Source organism: Spermophilus citellus (genome assembly GCF_964194105.1).
Source record: "Spermophilus citellus genome assembly, chromosome: 2".
Lineage (NCBI taxonomy): Eukaryota > Metazoa > Chordata > Mammalia > Rodentia > Sciuridae > Spermophilus > Spermophilus citellus.
The window spans coordinates 246,388,108-246,404,852 of record NC_138183.1 but is presented as its reverse complement, the minus strand read 5'-3'; the positions used below and the strand labels follow the sequence as shown (position 1 = coordinate 246,404,852).

Below are 16,745 nucleotides of genomic sequence, written 5' to 3'. Positions count from 1 at the left end.
AGAAGGATCTAGGAGGGCCTAAGGGTGGGATCTGTTCCTACTGGACACGACCTGGGGCAAGTCCTTGCCTTGGTCACCCTCCCTCCTATAGAGACAGGGAAGTGGCCTTGGGGACCCTCTGGCCCTTCCCAGTCCTGACATCAATTCAGAGTTCTCCCACCTGCCACCCTTCCTGAGCCCCACAAAACCTCCAGGCACCCCCCTTCTGCCATTTAGGGTTGCAGCCAGCTCTAACCAGCCACCCCCGCTGCCCCTTGCTAGCCTGGCATTTCCCAAGTTCCCATGTGCACACAGACCGCAAGCCACCTTGGTGAGAGGCCGACTTCCAGTCGTGGGCTCTAGAGGCTGGAGGGTCCACGTTTCTGTTGGACCCAGGCTAGGGCATCAGAACTTTCCCATCCCAGATCCGGTGGCTTCTGGACCCCCATCTCTCTCCAGCCACAGACTCCCACAGGCCTGGCCCTGCACCATCTCCCTCCTGTCTCCCCTACCTGTTCAGACAGCCCTGGTCATCCTCTGCCTTGGACACTCCTTGCCACAGCCCACCTGCCTCTACCACAGCCCAGTAATTGGTTACATTTTCCAGTAGCCAGGTTCCCAGAAGGGACAGCCCTTTCCCAGCCAGCTTGCCTGCCCCTTGCTGCCCTCAGGGAGGGGCCCACAGGCGTGGCAGCGGAAGGAAGTGCAGGCCCATCTCCCTCTTGTGCTCAGCAGATGCCCAGAGGTGGGAGGGCAGAGTCTAATTGCCCAGTCGTATGCCAGCGCCAGGTCATCGGCATTAACAGTGACTGTAAAGATAAGCAGGAGAATAAGTCCCTGTGACTTCAACCTGCAGAGGCTTGGAGTCAGGAGACAGGAGTCAGGCCCCCAGAGCCGACCAGCAGAGGGGAAGGGGAGGGTGTCAAGACCACCCTGACATCTGAGGTGCCCATGCCCTGGCACAGGGCCTGGCTGGGTGACCTGGGGGGTTAACTACTGGGGAAGGGGCTCAGGCAGCACCTCCCAGGGGCTGGGATGGGGTGGCCAGCCTGGGTGCCAGGAAGATAGCTCTTTAGGGCTCAGGGCTGTGGCTTAGGAAGCTGGGAGTGGGCACTTTCTGATGTGAAAGCCACCTAGGACTCCTCTAGACCACTCTCTTGGGGAGCAAAGAGCCAAGTGGCCAAAGGACCTCAGCTGGGGCTCTAGTCACCCATGACTGCACCCCAACTTTAGAAGGGAAGGGGAAGGTGAGTGGCCCTGCTGGCCCTGCCTACCCATGGGATGCCCCAGGCTCTTGGTGCCTGGGCCAGGGGATCAGGCTACAGAGGAGGACTGTGGAAGGAACATGGACCCATCTAAACCACCCAGGAACCTCACAAGCTATGTCCCGTGGCACCCGTTCTGCAGATGCAGACGCGGAGGTCCAAGGTGAAGAGGACCCCATGAGCCGACCCTGGTCGGGTGGCCGTGTCCTCAGAGGGCCTGGGCTGGAGCTCCAGGGCTATCTGATCAACCAAGGGTCCAGGCTTCCACTGTGAGGAAGACCAGCAAAGGCTGCTTGGCACCCCTGCCCACCTGTGCCAGTGCTCAGAACGCCTGGGTGCAGGTTCCACTTCACCATTCAGGCAAGGTGGCTTGAGACAAGTTACCCAACCTCTCTGTGCACAACTGGAACACAGTTGTGCCTGCCTCGTTGGGAGTAAGGAGTGAGGGTGGGACACCTGGCACAGGGCAGGGGTGGCAGGCAGCTGATCCATAGCTTCTCACCTGGCACAGGGAAGGCTTTGCTGGCTGGGGGGAGTCTCCTATCCCCCTAGGGTGTGGGCCTGCTCTGGTGGAAGGAGCAGGCCTTCAAGTCAGAGAGGGCTCATACTGCTGTGCCATCTTGGACATATGACTTAACCTCTCTGAGCCAGTCTCCTCAGCTAGAGAGCGGTGACAACTGCCTGGCCCGGCAGTAAGAAGGTGACGTAAGAGTCGTCTGCCATGGTAGGTGCACCCTATCTGCATTACTATTTCCTGTATCATGGAGCACTTCAGAGCCCGTGGCCGCCACTCTAGGAGGCAGGAGGGGATGTGGAGAATAGATAGCCACCTGCAGCTTTGTCTGAACAGTGGCACCCCAGGTCCAATTCCTGGCTCCCATCTAATCAGCAGAGGCAGGGAGGGGGCCAGTGGACCTGATGGGTCTAGACCCCAGCAGCTGGAAGTGGCAGGGTTTCAAGCCTGCCCAGATGCCCCCTCTATGTAGCCACACTTCAGACCCTGGACAGGAAGACCTCCCCCAGCTCTGCCTACTTTCCCACGTCGGGTGGGAATCACCCTCCCCAGGACTTCCTATTGAGTCCCTGGCTGCCAAGCGCCCGCCCTGAGAGTGGGCACCAGGGGCAGGTGCAGTCCCCTCCAGTGGTCCTGAGCCCGGCACGCAGTGCAGCCATCTGAGGCACTTTGGAGACAGTATCGATGCCAGGGCCCACCCAGCCTGATCCAATCAGACTCCCTGGGGACAGGGAGGGGCAGATCTGTATTCTTCATTTCCCTGGTGACGCTGCCTCACACAAATAGACATCGCCCGTGGAACGCTTGCCTTTCTGATTTAGTAAATTGCATCACCCCAGCACCCCAGAGAGTCGCCTTCATCAGAAACACCGTGCTAAACTCTTGAAGCTGTGAGCAGCCTACCACCTGTTTCCAGCCCAGGCTTGGGTCAGCATGTCCACAGGGCCCACAGGGCTAGGGAAGGAGGGAGAGTGGAGGGGACCCAGGGACCCGCACGCCCCAAGGCAGAGGCATCCTGACCTGGGGAGATGAGGGCAGCTGTGGTGGCCAGCACTTGGAGTGGGTTGACCCAGGACTGTGACAGGAGGTGGGAGAGGGGGTCTCTACACACAGATCCGGGGCTCAGAAGAGGGGGCCATTCCTGGATCCGCCTCCCTCTCTCCTTAAGAGACCTGGGTCAAGGTACTTGCTCGCTGGCCTGAACCCCCTCCTCCGGCCATGAATACGGGCTGGGCCACCACCTCCAGCCAGCAGGAAAGAGCAGCTGGTGGCAGCGGGACCCGCCTCCAGCACAGCAAGGCCTCTCAGCCATGCTGGGTTGCAGGTGGCCCCGGGGAGCAGAGCCCTTCCCGACCTGCTGCCTCTCACCCGCCCCCAGCTGTCCCCAGGCTCGGAGGAGGACGAGGCCCATGAGGGCTGCAGCCGAGAGAACCTGGGCAGGATCCAGTTCAGCGTCGGCTACAACTTCCAGGAGTCCACGCTCACCGTGAAGATCATGAAGGCCCAGGAGCTGCCAGCCAAGGACTTCAGCGGCACCAGCGACCCCTTCGTCAAGATCTACCTGCTGCCGGACAAGAAGCACAAGCTGGAGACCAAGGTGAAGCGGAAGAACCTGAACCCCCACTGGAACGAGACCTTCCTCTTTGAAGGTGAGACCGGCTCCCCCTCCCCACTGCCCCCTCCTCCCCACCCCACCGCCCACGTGGCCACGGGCACAGGCGCATACGCACACTTGGGGGCACACAGGTGCACAAGCACGGGCAAGCCGGTCTACGTGTGTGCACACGTGTGTGCACATGGACAGATACGTGCGTGCATGTAAGTGCTCACACACGCTCTAGAGGCACCTGTCTCGGCCCAGTCGACCTGATGCATTTTGTGTGTAGCTGGATCAGGTCTCGGGAGCCAGAAGGAGCCAGCTTCACACCCAGAGGCCAAGGAGGGCCTCATCCTGGGGAGGGCTGGACAGGCAGGAGGCACCCACAGCATTCAGAGATGGCGTGTTCCGGGGCACCCAGAGTGCAGTAGTTAAGAGCACAGGCCTGGCCTGGCCTGTCTGGGTTTGGATCCCAGCTCTTCCACTTACTAACTGTGTGCCCTGGGTAATTTCCTAAATATCTCTGTACCTGGTCTCCTCATTTGTAAAAGAGATAATAAGGGCGAGTATTAAACAAATTACTAAAGTGTGAAAAGCACTCAGAAAATGCTGACGGCCGTTGGTTAAACACATTCTGTGGCTGGCCTCTGACCCCTTCCTTCCCCCTCCCCAACCTAGGACAAGAGTAAAGGCTCTGAGCCTTGTCCTCTGGCTCCAGGAGGCCACTGAGGCAAAAGTCCTTCCTCTCTCCTGAAACCTGGTGGCATCAATGCCACCGGGCCGGCTGCGTGCTCAGGAGCAGTTTCTACCCCAGGGACCCCCCATTAGAGAGGCCATAATTCTCCCAGGAGCCTGGTTCAACCCGTGAGAATAAACCCCTATGGCTCCCACTGTCCGGTCCCCTGATTTCCAGAACCTGCAGGGACTCTTCCCCAGTTGGTGTCCAGGACTTTCGGCCCCCTCCAGATCTGCAAGATGGCCCTCAGTTCACCCACGAAGTAAGGGAGGGTGAGCTCAGGTGTTCGCAGGTCCCCTCCTTCCTGTTCAGCACGGGGTCCAGTTGAGATGGTACAACTAGCCAGAGGTTTGGCCATCTGGAGGGATATGTGGCCAGCTGATAGGGCGAGGATGATGGAGAGAGCCACGGCCCCCCAATCCCTTCCACAAACGCACCCAGCGTCAATTATGAACTGGGAACTGGGAGCTCAGAAAAGGATGCAGCCTGTTGTGGCCCCCGAGACATTACTGCTCTCATGGAGGACACAGAGGGGCTGAGACTTGGCCACACCCAGGATGTCAGCCGCTGCAGGAACCCGGTATGGGCTTCCCTTGGTGGTGCCGATTTCCCCAAAGAGGGGCCATTCAAGGTGGGTCCTGGAGAATGAGCAGGAGTGTGCCGGAGAAGAGCCCGCCTCCTCTGGTGTTGAAGAGAGCGGACTCAGGCGCTGCCAGCCTCCCCAGAACACTTGTCCACATGCATTCACCTGAATAGATGCCGAGGGCCACCTGGGAAAGATCCCTTAGGTCCTCCAAGATGAGCAAGACCCAGTCCCCCTTAACAGGAGGACAGGGACTCTGTATGATTTCAGAGGATTTCCTGTCCCTGCTCCTGCAAGTGCCTCTTTGTGCCTCTGCTGTTTCTGGGTGAAGGTGCTGGAACCCTCCAGAGCTCTTCCCTGCAGCTTCTCCACCAGTCAGGCTGGGGACTGACCCCTTCCTTCCCCCTCCCCAACCTAGGACAAGAGTAAAGACTTTGAGCCTTATCCTCTAGCTCCTTATCCTTCCTGCTCACCCCTCATTCAGGATCTCAGCCCCCCAGGCGTCCAGGGTGGCCTGTGCCCTTCTACCCGCAAGGCCAGCCCCACCTCTAAGCCTCCCGGGGGACACTGACTCCTGGCTCCCGTCTTCCTGTGGCTCCTCCTCCTCTTCCCCTTCCGCCCACCTCCTGCACCTCAGCTCCTCTGTGTACCCCAGCACCTTCCTGCTGCTCCGGCAGACCATTTATTCCCCTGGCACTTATTCATCTGTTCAATTATTTATCCTCTTAACAAGTGCCTACTATGTGCCAGAAATGGTGTTAGATGCCAGGGTCTGGTGGGTGATCACAGGGATGCCTTTCTGGGAATCCCAACCTAGTGAGCGAGTCAGACGAGTAAACCTCTCACAGCTGGCGGAAAGGAGAGCACCATGCACCGGGGCATCCCACCCAGCCGCGAAGTCAGGACAGAGCTAAGCCTGAAGGATGGGAGTAAGCCAGCGGGTGCGGTGGGGGCCAGGCAGGAAGAGGACCAGGAAGGAGGCTGCAGCCTGTCATTGTTGAGTGGTCAGAGCAGGAGCTGCCAAATTGTGGCAGGACCCAAAGCCAAGGTAGGGTGCCCAGCTTTTATTCTAAGTGCACCGGCAACCATTGAAAGGCTCCGAGCAGGAGAGTGCTGTGATGTGCTGCTATTTTTAAAAGATCACTCTGGCCACTGCGTTGAGAATGGACCCGGAGGAAGCGCGGACGTGGGGGGAGTGATCTGGAGACTCTTGCGGCTGTCTAGGCAAGAAGTGGCTGGACAGGGGAGGTGGCTCGGAGGAGGGGAGGGCTGCAGGATCTGCTCAGGAAGAACGGAAGGACAGGCCACCTTGGAAAGGGAAGGAGTGTCCCAGGGCACCAGTCCATTCCTGCTTCTCCACCCCCACCTCGGTCCCCCAGGGGACTTGCTGGCAGCCTGGTCTGCCTCAGACAGAGCCACTTGCCCAGACTTGCCTCAGTATGATGGCAGTGGTAGCTCAGAAACGCCCATCACTGGGATGGACACATGGTAACTGAATGGATGCCCCACTTCTGCTGTTTGTAAGCCATGGGACTTTGGACAGGTAATTTAAGCCATCTGAGCCTCAGTTTCCTCATCTGTAAAATGGACAAGACACTCCAACAAAGAGGAACCATTGAGGGGTTCACATGGCCGGTGGCAGCTCTTACTAGCACTTCGGAAAGCCCTGACTGTCCTCAGTGTCATGGCAGCAGGAGGACACAAGTCTCCCCTTCCTGGGCCCTGCCTGTATGGCCTGCTGTCCCCCCTTCACCTCACGTCTGTCCCTCAGGTTTTCCCTACGAGAAGGTGGTACAGAGGGTTCTCTACCTCCAAGTCCTGGACTACGACCGTTTCAGCCGTAATGACCCCATCGGGGAGGTGTCCATCCCCCTCAACAAGGTGGACCTGACCCAGATGCAGACCTTCTGGAAGGATCTGAAGCCATGCAGCGATGGGAGTGTAAGGCCTCCCCCGTGGGCCTCTGGCTGGAGGGGGCTGCCTGGTCAGGGCTGGCAGGTCCACCCTAGTCCACCTCAGCTGTAGGAATGCCAGCTGGGCTTGGAGAGGGGTGCAGGCGGGCAGTCCCCAAGGAGGTGCCGTCCCATCATGGTCCGAGCACTGTCCCTCAGCCCTCAGTGACTCACTGAGCTGTGGGAAAGAACTGGGGCTCTGTTCAGGAAGTGGGGAGTCTGGGGGCAGGCGTGTAGAGACCTGCCAGAGGAAGGGACACAGTGTGACAACAATGGCAGACAGAGGGGTGGGTGCCAGGTCAGGCCAGAGGGGCCCTGAGGTCGGGGGAGGGGAGCCCCGTGCCCCTCCCTCCCCGTGGCCCAGCCTCATCCCTCACCTGTCCCTCCCAGGGGAGCCGAGGGGAGCTGCTCCTGTCTCTCTGCTACAACCCCTCTGCCAACTCCATCATCGTGAACATCATCAAAGCCCGGAACCTCAAAGCCATGGACATCGGGGGCACATCAGGTGCTGGGGCTCCTGGAGGCAGGAGGCGGGCGGGCCAGGGGAGGCTCTGACTCGGGACACCGCCGGCCCTCCTCCCTGACCCCCACACCTCCATTCCGGTCCCAGCTCCTCTACCCTAGAGATGTTGGGGGCCCCCTTTGGGTGATCCTAAGGGACAGCAACATCTCAGACCCTGTCCTTTATGGATTTGGGAAGAACAGGACTGTTGTTCTATTGAGGAGGCCTGGGTTCAAATCCTGATGCTACTTGTCTCTGAGCTCGGGCTGCAACTGGCCCCTCTGGGGCTTGGTTTCCTCGTGGATGTTAGCAGGTGGCTCTGGGTGGCTGACAGCCAAGGTCCCCTCTGACTCTCCCAATGGTCTGCTGATTCCCCCGGATTCTGTCTTGGGCCTGGCCTTGCCCTGAGGGGGAAGCACACAGCCACCCCCCGCCTTGGCTTCCACACATGGCAGGAGGAGAGGGTCCTAGGGGTCCCCCTACACTGTCCCCCTAACCCTCCCGTCCCTTCCCCAGACCCCTACGTGAAGGTGTGGCTGATGTACAAAGACAAGCGGGTGGAGAAAAAGAAGACGGTGACGATGAAGAGGAACTTGAACCCCATCTTCAACGAGTCCTTCGCCTTCGACATCCCCACGGAGAAGCTGAGGGAGACGACCATCGTCATCACCGTCATGGACAAGGATAAGCTCAGCCGCAACGACGTCATAGGCAAGGTAGGCCCGGCCGGGGGTGCACCCAGCCGGCCCCCAGCAGGCTGGACACCAGAGTGGGACAGTCCTTCCCACCTCAGGGGAAAATGAGGGCATCAGATGGGACCTCCCTGAGGTCCCCCCACAAGGCATCTTCCTGGGGCTCGCTCAGCTCAGGTCAGACCCCTGGGAGGGAGGGAAAGAAGGGAGTGGCAGAGAAATGAGGCTCCTCAGACAGGCCCCCGACTGCTCTGAGGGGCCATCTTCAGAGGACAAGCTGTGTGGGGCAGTTTCGAGAGCTACCCTCAGACTCCAAAGACCTAACCTCAGGTCCCACCTGATCTGCCCACTAACAGCTGGGTGACCTTGGGCGAACCACTTGCCCTCTCTGAACTTCAGGGTTCTTATCTATAAGATGGGGCTACAGGACTTTCCAGTGTGAGAGAAGAATTGCCCAAGATATGTAGATGTCCTCCCTATCAAAGGTGACCTTCTCCTCCCGCCTGCTAATCCACAAATCCATTCCTGGCCTTGAGTTTTTCTAGGAGGTGATTCTGTGGCATAAACCCGTCCACTTTTCTACTTTGAAATGTCTGTCCTTGTGTTTGTATGTAGCTCAGTGTGGACAGGGTGGGCTCAGAAGCCAGCCTGCCTGAGCCCAGTGCCCAGCCCCACCACTTGTTCTGGTTTTGCTGGGGATCAAACCCAGGGCCTGGTGCAGGCAGACCTACCCCCAGCCCTCCAGCTCCACCGTTAGCAGGCGGCACCTCTCTGAGCCTCGTTTTCTCCTCTCATTTAATTCTCCTAACCACACAGTGCACGGGGGAACTAAATGAGATGCCCAGGCCAGGGCTTAGCACAGTACTTGGAGCATACCTATAGCTGCTGCCAGGATAAAAGTCATCTTTGAAGATGCACCCCCTACTCAGGGCTTGTGCATTTTGTCTAGGAGCTGACGGGGGAGCCAGTGACAAGAACAGGAAGCGTGAGCGAGGGTGAAACAGATTGTCTGGGCCATGGCCTTGTTGGGGGAAAACACGGAAGGATGTCCTTGTGTGTGTATGTGGCTCGGGGTTGACAGGGTGGGCCCAGAAGTCAGCTCAGAAGGGGCAGGGAAGGGGGCTGAGCTGGGGACAACCCTCAGCTAGGGATGGAGAGCGCAGCTGTGCTCTATGGAGGCGAGGGAGGCGTCTGGCCTCCCAGAGGCGAGCTGGCCCTGCCTGCCAGAAGTCTGGCCCAGGGAGCGGGACCAGCCAACTTGTCACAGGACAGTGCCACCCATATTCCAACATCTGGGCAGGGCCTGCTGAGCCTCCCAGGCCCAGCCCAGGCCAAGGGACGTGTAAACCATATCTGTTTCTAGGATCTTCTGAAGCTTCACCTTTGGGAACTGGGTGTTCCTTAGATACCAATGGCAGGTCCTTTTGCAACGGACCTTCTTTCTGTTACTGAACCCAGGCAGAGGCAGAGTTGTTCTTTTGTGTGTATGTGGTGGTGCTGGGGACTGAACCCAGGGCCTGGTGCCTGCCAGGCAAGCCCTCTACCAGCTGAGCTGTGTCCCCAGCCCCGGATCTGTTCTTGCTCTGGCCTGGGGAGTTTAGGCAACCCTCTGAGTTCCAGCCCCTGCTCAGCCCTCGGAAGCCAGGAACCTGCCCTCTTTTCGGTACAGCAGAGCTCAAGGCTGTGGGCACCATGCTGGACGGAGGTTGCAAATGAGGACCTTTCCCAGTGTGGCCCCCAAGCTCTGTGACCCTCTGGGAGTGAACAGCCAGCCGGCTACAGACACAGAACCCACCACTGAGAGGGTTTACTATGCGCCACGTGCCCACAGAGCCGCGACACTCACCATCTCAAACTGTGTACAAGGCAGCCGCCATCAACACTCAGGGAGGTCTCGCCACCCGTATATGGCAGAGCTGGGGTTCGCCCCCATCTTTTTTTTAACCCTTTCTCTTCTTTCTCCCTTCCCTCTTCTCTTTCCCTTTCTCTCCCTCCCCACCCACCCCCGCTCAGAACTTGAACCCAGTGCTCTAGCACATGAGCTACATCCCCAGTCCTCTTTTATTTTATTGTGTAATAGGATCTTGCTGAGTTGCCCAAGTTGGCCTCAAACTTTTGATCCTCCTGCCTCAGCCTCCCAAGTCGCTGGCTTTACAGGCATACCTCACCATGCCCTGCTCTTCCCCCCCACCCAACACTTAAAATACTTTTTATTTGAATAGTTTTAGATTTTTAGAAAAGTAGCAGAGGTGGTACTGATAGTTCCCATGTCCCCCTCGCCCCTACTCCCCATTGTCAGTCTGTCACATGAAGATACTACACTCCTCACAGCCTGAGGATCTTACGAGGAACTAAAATTCAGACTTTGTATTTTACCAGTTTTTCCATCAATCTCTCTCTCTGTTCTAGGATCTAGTTCAGGGTGTCACATGGCACTGAGCCGTCATGTCCCTGGTCTCCTCTGAGAGTTTCTCAGTCTTCCTTTCTTGTCTGGGACCTTGACACCCTTGAGGGGTGCTGACCAGGTGTCCTATAGCACCCACTCCTTTTCCCCGCACTCCGAACAGTGCACTCTCCAGGCTGTGGTCAGCTGGGTCTGCCCTGGGGGGTTCTGGAGATCCCCACACACAGCCCCACAAGATGTGAAGGCCCTAACACAGCGGCTGGGCAGGAGGGGGCTGGGAGTCCAGGCCCCAAGACCTGCATTTAAACCCCTCTGCACCACTTTAAACCCCTGTGACTGTGAGGCTGGGAATGTCATTGTGCCTTGCTCCCAGCTATAAGGATGCAGTGATCTACAGATACAGAGCCCCAGCTCAGTGCCTGGCGTGTAGGTCCCCAGGAGGTGGGAACACCTGCAGTCATGGTGAGCTAGGCAGTGTCCCACAGGAGGGCAGGGAAGGCCATGGACACAGACGGCCTCCACTGCTGCCTTCGCCCCCTCCACTGCAAAATAGGCCACAGGCTGATTTCAAAGGGCCAGGCAGGCCCAGGCTCCCGAGGTGGGGCCCCACCAAGGACATCTTCTGTGGGGTTGGTTGGCACTACGGCCTGGGGTGTCCCCGCTGGTGGGGGCAGGAGTTAGAGCCTGAGACGGGCCTAATGCATCTTCCTCCCTTTCTCCCCAGATCTACCTGTCCTGGAAGAGTGGGCCAGGGGAGGTGAAGCACTGGAAGGACATGATTGCCCGTCCCCGGCAGCCTGTGGCCCAGTGGCACCAGCTCAAGGCCTGAGTGGGGCCACGGGAGGCCCAGGGGGCAAAGGCCCAGGTCCCCATCATGCCCTCACCCACTTTATGCACAATGCCTGGCCTGCCCCTGTGCCGCCACGGGTGAGAGGAGGACCCTGAGGGCTCAGCCAGGGAGGGGTCCTGGGACTCAATGGGGCCCCACTCTAGGAAGCACCAGCCCCACCCTGCACCGGTCCAGCTCAGGGCGGGGCTCTGGGAGCCATTTTCCTGCTTTGCCCCTTTCCCTCCTGACTTGCTGATACTAAAGAAGTGGGGGAGAGCTCGAAAGCCAGCCGGGCAGACGGGCAGATCCCTCCAGAGGCCCGCCAGGTGGGCATGGCCCCCCGTTTTCTTTAAGGCAGTGCCTGGAGTGGAGAGAAGCCGCCCCTCCTACAGCCGTGGTTGCGGGCCCGAGAGACTGGAGCCGGGGCGTTTGGCCCTGGCTCAGCCAAGACAGGCCCAGCCCCAGGGCAGTTTCAGGTGCCGCCTGGGCCCTGAATGCCAAGGGTAGTAGATAGCCCGCTCCTGGGTCCTGGAGCCCGGGCCCTGTGTACTTGTGTTGTGTCCACTGTGTGTGTGTGTGTCTGTGTGTGTGTGAGAGAGAGAAAGGTGGGGGCGCTTGCTCCCTGTCCCCCTGGGGCCAGCAGTGCTAAGACTGTGGGAAAGCAAGCTTTCGTGAAGGCAGGGTGGGGCTGGAGGTCTGGAGAGGTCTAGGCTAGGGGTCAGGGCCAGTGGAGGAGGGGAGAGGGGCAGACGGGCAGCTGCCTATTTGCCATCCCCCTCTCCTCACCCTGTCCCCTCAGAGACCTCCTCTGCTCAGAATCCTCCAGTGACTTCATCTCTTGGACATCCGTTCACAACTTTTAGGCACCTCTTGTGTGCACAGCATTTCGCCAGGATGCACCTGCTCCCCTCTTGCTCAGGGGTCCCAATCCCTCACTAGCTCTTCCCCAACACCTTTACCCAGACTCCCCCCTCCTTCCAGGTCTCGGATTCCAGCCAAATTGGAACCTCGCTCCATGCTCTCAGCTTCCCCGCCCTTCCTCCTCCCTCCCTGCCTGTGCAGAACCGGCCCCCTCCTCACTCCCGACCTCTCAACCCCCCTGGTGCGCGGACACCTTCCCTTTCCTTCCCCGTCCTCTGAGTCGTTTCTGATCTTCCATCACCTGTCTTCTCACCTTCCCCACCCCTCCCTGGACCTCCAGAAGAGCTCCTTCTGGCCCTCCCACCGCCGCAGGCAAATAAGCAGGGACCGTTCCAGGAATTCTGAGGCTTCCCCACACAAAGAAGCTGTGGTTTCTCCTCCCCAGCTATTGCTGAGACTAGACCCGGCTTCTCCTTGGAGACAGCAGATTTCATAATGATCCCTGCTTAAGCCCTCTCATCCCTTCGCTGGCCGTGTATTGATACAAGACCCAGCTGGTGACAGTTTCAAATCCTGGGGTTCCACGTGCCTGGGCCGGAATTCGCAGGACGCACCGCCAGGTGGCGCCAGAACACCACGTCTGTGGTCACGGTCTTGCACGACAGTTCTACCCAGGATGGGCCTGGCCCCCCAGGGAGAGTTCGCACAGGGTCCCCACATCTAGAGCACAGTGAAAGCATGGACGTTCGGAAGCCACTCTCCTTCCGCTGGCTTCCCCTTGAGCGTTCCTTCTACGCCATAGTCAGGCCACCTTTTGCCCATGTCAAAATGTGCCCTCCCACCGCCCCCACCCCGTCCCTGCCCCTGGGATCCGGAGGACTATCATACTTAGTAGGTGAACCGTTTTATAGAGTGAAGAATGCTAATAATGTAAAGCAAATAGTCGCCCACATTCCTTGTAAATCCAAATGTTCCTCTAGTCTAGCTTTGCTTTAAATGGGGTCTGCCCCAACAGGTCGGTTTTGGGGAGCAGTCCCCAGCAGGGTCCCTGGAGGCTGTGTGGAAGTAGGAAGGCAGAAGTCTTGAGAGGCCGAGGGACCTAGCAAATCTCCGCCCCTCCCTCGGATCCGCCGGGTTTCCAATGCACCACCCCCCGAGTGGCGAGTGGCGAGGCAGCGAGCCCCACCCAGGGCCCCTGGCCGGCCTGAGCCCTCGGTACCCAGTTCACACCGAGGCCGTGAAGCAACAGCATCCCCTGCCCGAGCCCCGCCCACGGAACTCTTAGCCAATCACATGCAGAGAGCTTCCCCTGCGGAGTCCGCTCTCATTTGGACCCCAGGCGGGCACGCAGATGCCCCCGCCTGGGTTCCCCAACACCCCACCGCCACCGCCACCCCCCCCCCCCCGCCCCGGGCCGCTGGGGCTCGCTCCCGGAAGCCGGCGAGGGTCTGCAAGTGGTGGTCTGAGGGCCAGGTGGGCTGGCACGAGAGGCAGCAGGTGATCTGGGGTGGAGACAGGACAGTCTAGGGCGATCAGAGAGCAAGGAATGGGGGAACTTGAGGGCGGGGGAGGGCACCAGAGCCCTGCCGCCGTCCCAGGATCCTGGGCAAGTCACCCACACTCCCTGGGCCTCAGTTTCCCTATCTGTAAAATGATGGTAATAATACTTCACCTACCTCATGGGGAGGTTGTGAGGCCGTCACCTGAACTGGGGGTCAAAGCAGGAGGACTCTGAAGGTGCTACCCGGGAGCAAAGTATTATTACCGCAGGCTGAGAGCAAGGCCCACCTGCCCTTCCCCCACAGAGCCTCCAGGGACAGCGAGGCCTCCAGGGCTGACTGTCTCTTCACTGTGTTCCAGCCCCCCTCAGTGTCATCTATACCACCTTTGTGGGCACCCTAGACTTAGTTGTTACCTTGTTCCTTTCTTGTGACCATCTCTCCCACTGTAACTGCTGTACAAATTCTACCTGCCCTAGGACCCCCACACCTGCCTTCAGGCACCAGAGGCCAGGCAAGGGACAAAGGAATACAGCCACAAAAAAGCCAAGGGGGGATGCCCAGCCCAGCTGGGGCCCCAGGGGGTGGAGATGGGTGGCCGCTGTTTGTATTGTGTTTGAGTCCTTGAGCGCAAGTGTTTTATAAAAAATAAAACAAAAACCCACTTCCATACACACAAAAAAATTTTGCAGCAAAGAGAAATGAAGAAAAAACTGGAGAAGAAAAAAAAACATACAAAATTTTTCCACCACACGCACCCTCTAAGCCAGCAAGATTTCCTCTTTGCAAAATCATATTTTTGTGGGAACCGGCCCTGCTTTTTGTGGCAAGGCCTGTTCTGATTAATAAAGGATCGTGAAAAAGCAGGGCCTTGGCTCTTTCCTCTGTGGGTCCCAGCCTGTTCCCTCCCCAGGGAGAAGCAGCTGGGTGAGGGGATGGGGAGCCTGGGGCTGAGTCTCTCCTCCTCAGCTTGTCACCTCTGGGACTTCACTGGTGACCTGGCCCTTCCTGAGCTGCCCGCCCATCTTCAGATCCAGACTATGACCCCACCAGCTGCCTCAGAAGCAAAGGCAGCTCCATCTCCCATATCAGGTGGGAGGCTTATTGGGAGAGGAGTCTCCTTTAGGCCTCAGGGGTGCCCCTTGATTACCCACCCCACTGGACATCCCCTCCCTCAGTTCCCAAGGGGGGCTTGCTATCCTCCAAGTAGGTCAGAAAACCAAAGCGGGACCCTTCACCTTCCACTACCACCTAAGAAGCTGCTGTGGTTTCCGGTCCAGTGTCCCCTTCCTGATTCCTGCAGGGTAAAGGACGGGAGAGCTCTGGGTCTGTTGGCTAGACCTGTGGCCTCTCTCCACCATTTTCTCTAGTTTAATTATTTAGGATTAGAAAAATCTCTCCGACTCAAGAGAGCCCACGGCAAGCCCCAGCCGAGTAGCCTGGGAAGGGCGGTCCTATCTCACGCCAGCCTGCGTGGCCCTGTGCAACCATTTCCTCCCTCTGCTCTCAGAGTTCAGAAGCAATAATCCCAGCCTCCCTGCACCGCCCAGGGGCAGCAGACCTGCTAGTTCTCAGGGGACTTCAGAAGGGAGGCATTACATCTGTTTCAGACATAGGACAAAAGGAATGCTGGCATCTCTGGTCACGTGTTTACCTGCTGGCCCCTGCCCCACTCTGGATTAAAGGGGGCCACACACTTCCTGCTCCCCAGCTCCTGGGGCTGGCAGCGGCCTTCCTGAGCTGCCCTGAAGTTCCTCCACCAAAGCTGCCCACCTTCTCCCTTTCTGCCCCCTCCATTTCCTACAACCTGGTTTTAATGTTCCTTTTCCAAGCTGGTTGTGGGCTGGGGATGTAGCTCAGGTGTAGAGAGATTACCTAGCACAGGAGACCCTGGGCTCCACCTCCAGCACCACAAAGAAAGAAAAAAAAAATGTTTTTTTTTTCTTTGGCTTCAGATCTCTGTTTCAGAGATTGGAGGGAGCCCTGGGGTCAGGTAAGTAGCCTCAGGGGCACTCCCTTGGCGGAAGGAGCTTCTACTGGGGCTCTCAGAGAACAGCCCCGTGGGAGTCGGCTCAGCCCCAACCATGGCTCAGGGCCTCTTCCCTGGACTGTCTGTCCGGCCTTCCACTTCTTTGGTACATGTGCAAGTACCCCTTTCACTTCATTCGATCTGTCTTCATCCGCCTGCTCTGAGAGACCCGCCCACCCCTCCCTGTGCCTGGACTGCTCTCTAGTGTTTTCTTTCTCCTGCAAGACCCTCCTAGTCGACAGCGCTCCCTGGAAGGCCGTGTCCTACTCTCCTCCCCCTCCCCCACAAAGGCAGCCAGAAGGACCGCGACCCGTGGCTCCCCTGAACACGTTTCTCGTGAAGACACTGTACTCCCCATGTCTCTGTCCCCGCATGTGTGTGCGTGCATGTATGTGCCTATGTGCGTGTGTGTTGTGTCTTGTTTAGATTGTGCGCCCCCTGGGCAGAGATCCCTGTCTGAACACTTGTTCTATGTGGCACGCCTGGGTGTGCTAATAAATGTCCGTCTTCAGAACAACAGTGCCCGGGTGTCTTGAGGAAGCTTTGGAACAAATGGTTGAAAAAGCCTGCTGGTAGCATTAAAGGCAGGACCCCTGGGTCCCAGGTACCTGTTTGTCCCCCTATCCCAAGCCCCTGGGGGTGGGGGAAGCAGAGAAACGATCCTCCCTGCCCCTCATCTCCGCACTGTTCTGCTGGCCAGGAGGCCTGCTTGTCTGAAGGCTTGGGCACAGTGGCAGGGGTGGGGAGGGTGGCGACAGCCTGGAATTCTCATCCATTCCACTCAAAGACCTGATGCCAATCAAGGGCAGAGCAGTGTGTGGAGTGATCACTGGGTTGGGAGTCCACACATCTGTTGATGGGCAAGTCACTTACCCTTCTGGCCCTGTGGCCGCCACCTCCCCTGCTCTTTTCTCATCTCAGTTCCCACAGCCTTCCTTCCTGCTCTGACCACCAAATACCCTTGGCCTCTCCCCTACATCCCTTGCATAAACACAACTCTTTGGGGCTTTCATGCCCTGCTCCCCACCCATGCCTGACTGCCCCAGGACAATGTGGGGAACCACAGACGCAGCTAGCCCTTCACCTCTCTATTTTCTCTGCTTCCCAGAGACCAACATGGATGTCAAAGGAAGTTGTGGGGTGAGGGGTGCTAGACTCCTTCTACAGTGCTCTCTCCGTACCAGGGGGAGGTGGGATGCCCAGATGCACCCTGCAATGGCTCCCTCAATTCCCTGGTCTCCCTCATTTTCTGTGGAAATGGAGACCCTCAATAGTTCTCTCAAGCCAGGCATCAGCACCTGCT

At 58.4% G+C, this 16,745-nt stretch overlaps 1 protein-coding gene across 9 annotated transcripts in view; it reads left to right on the top strand.

Moving 5' to 3' along the window:
• The window catches only part of SYT7 (synaptotagmin 7), a 61,041-nt gene extending 45,176 nt beyond the window's left edge, over nucleotides 1-15,865 (top strand). For 2 of the 9 annotated variants that reach the window (XM_081278761.1, XM_081278760.1), the window contains exons 9-13: nucleotides 3,137-3,407; nucleotides 6,446-6,615; nucleotides 7,017-7,131; nucleotides 7,645-7,844; nucleotides 10,949-15,864. In XM_081278761.1, the coding sequence (XP_081134887.1) occupies nucleotides 3,137-3,407; nucleotides 6,446-6,615; nucleotides 7,017-7,131; nucleotides 7,645-7,844; nucleotides 10,949-11,053 (861 nt within the window). In that variant the 3' untranslated portion in view covers nucleotides 11,054-15,864. Of the gene's footprint in view, nucleotides 1-3,136; nucleotides 3,408-6,445; nucleotides 6,616-7,016; nucleotides 7,132-7,644; nucleotides 7,845-10,948 lie in introns of all 9 variants that reach the window. The other 7 variants (XM_081278764.1, XM_081278765.1, XM_081278762.1 and 4 more) reach the window with 6 other exon arrangements.
• Nucleotides 15,866-16,745: the final 880 nt, after the last annotated feature.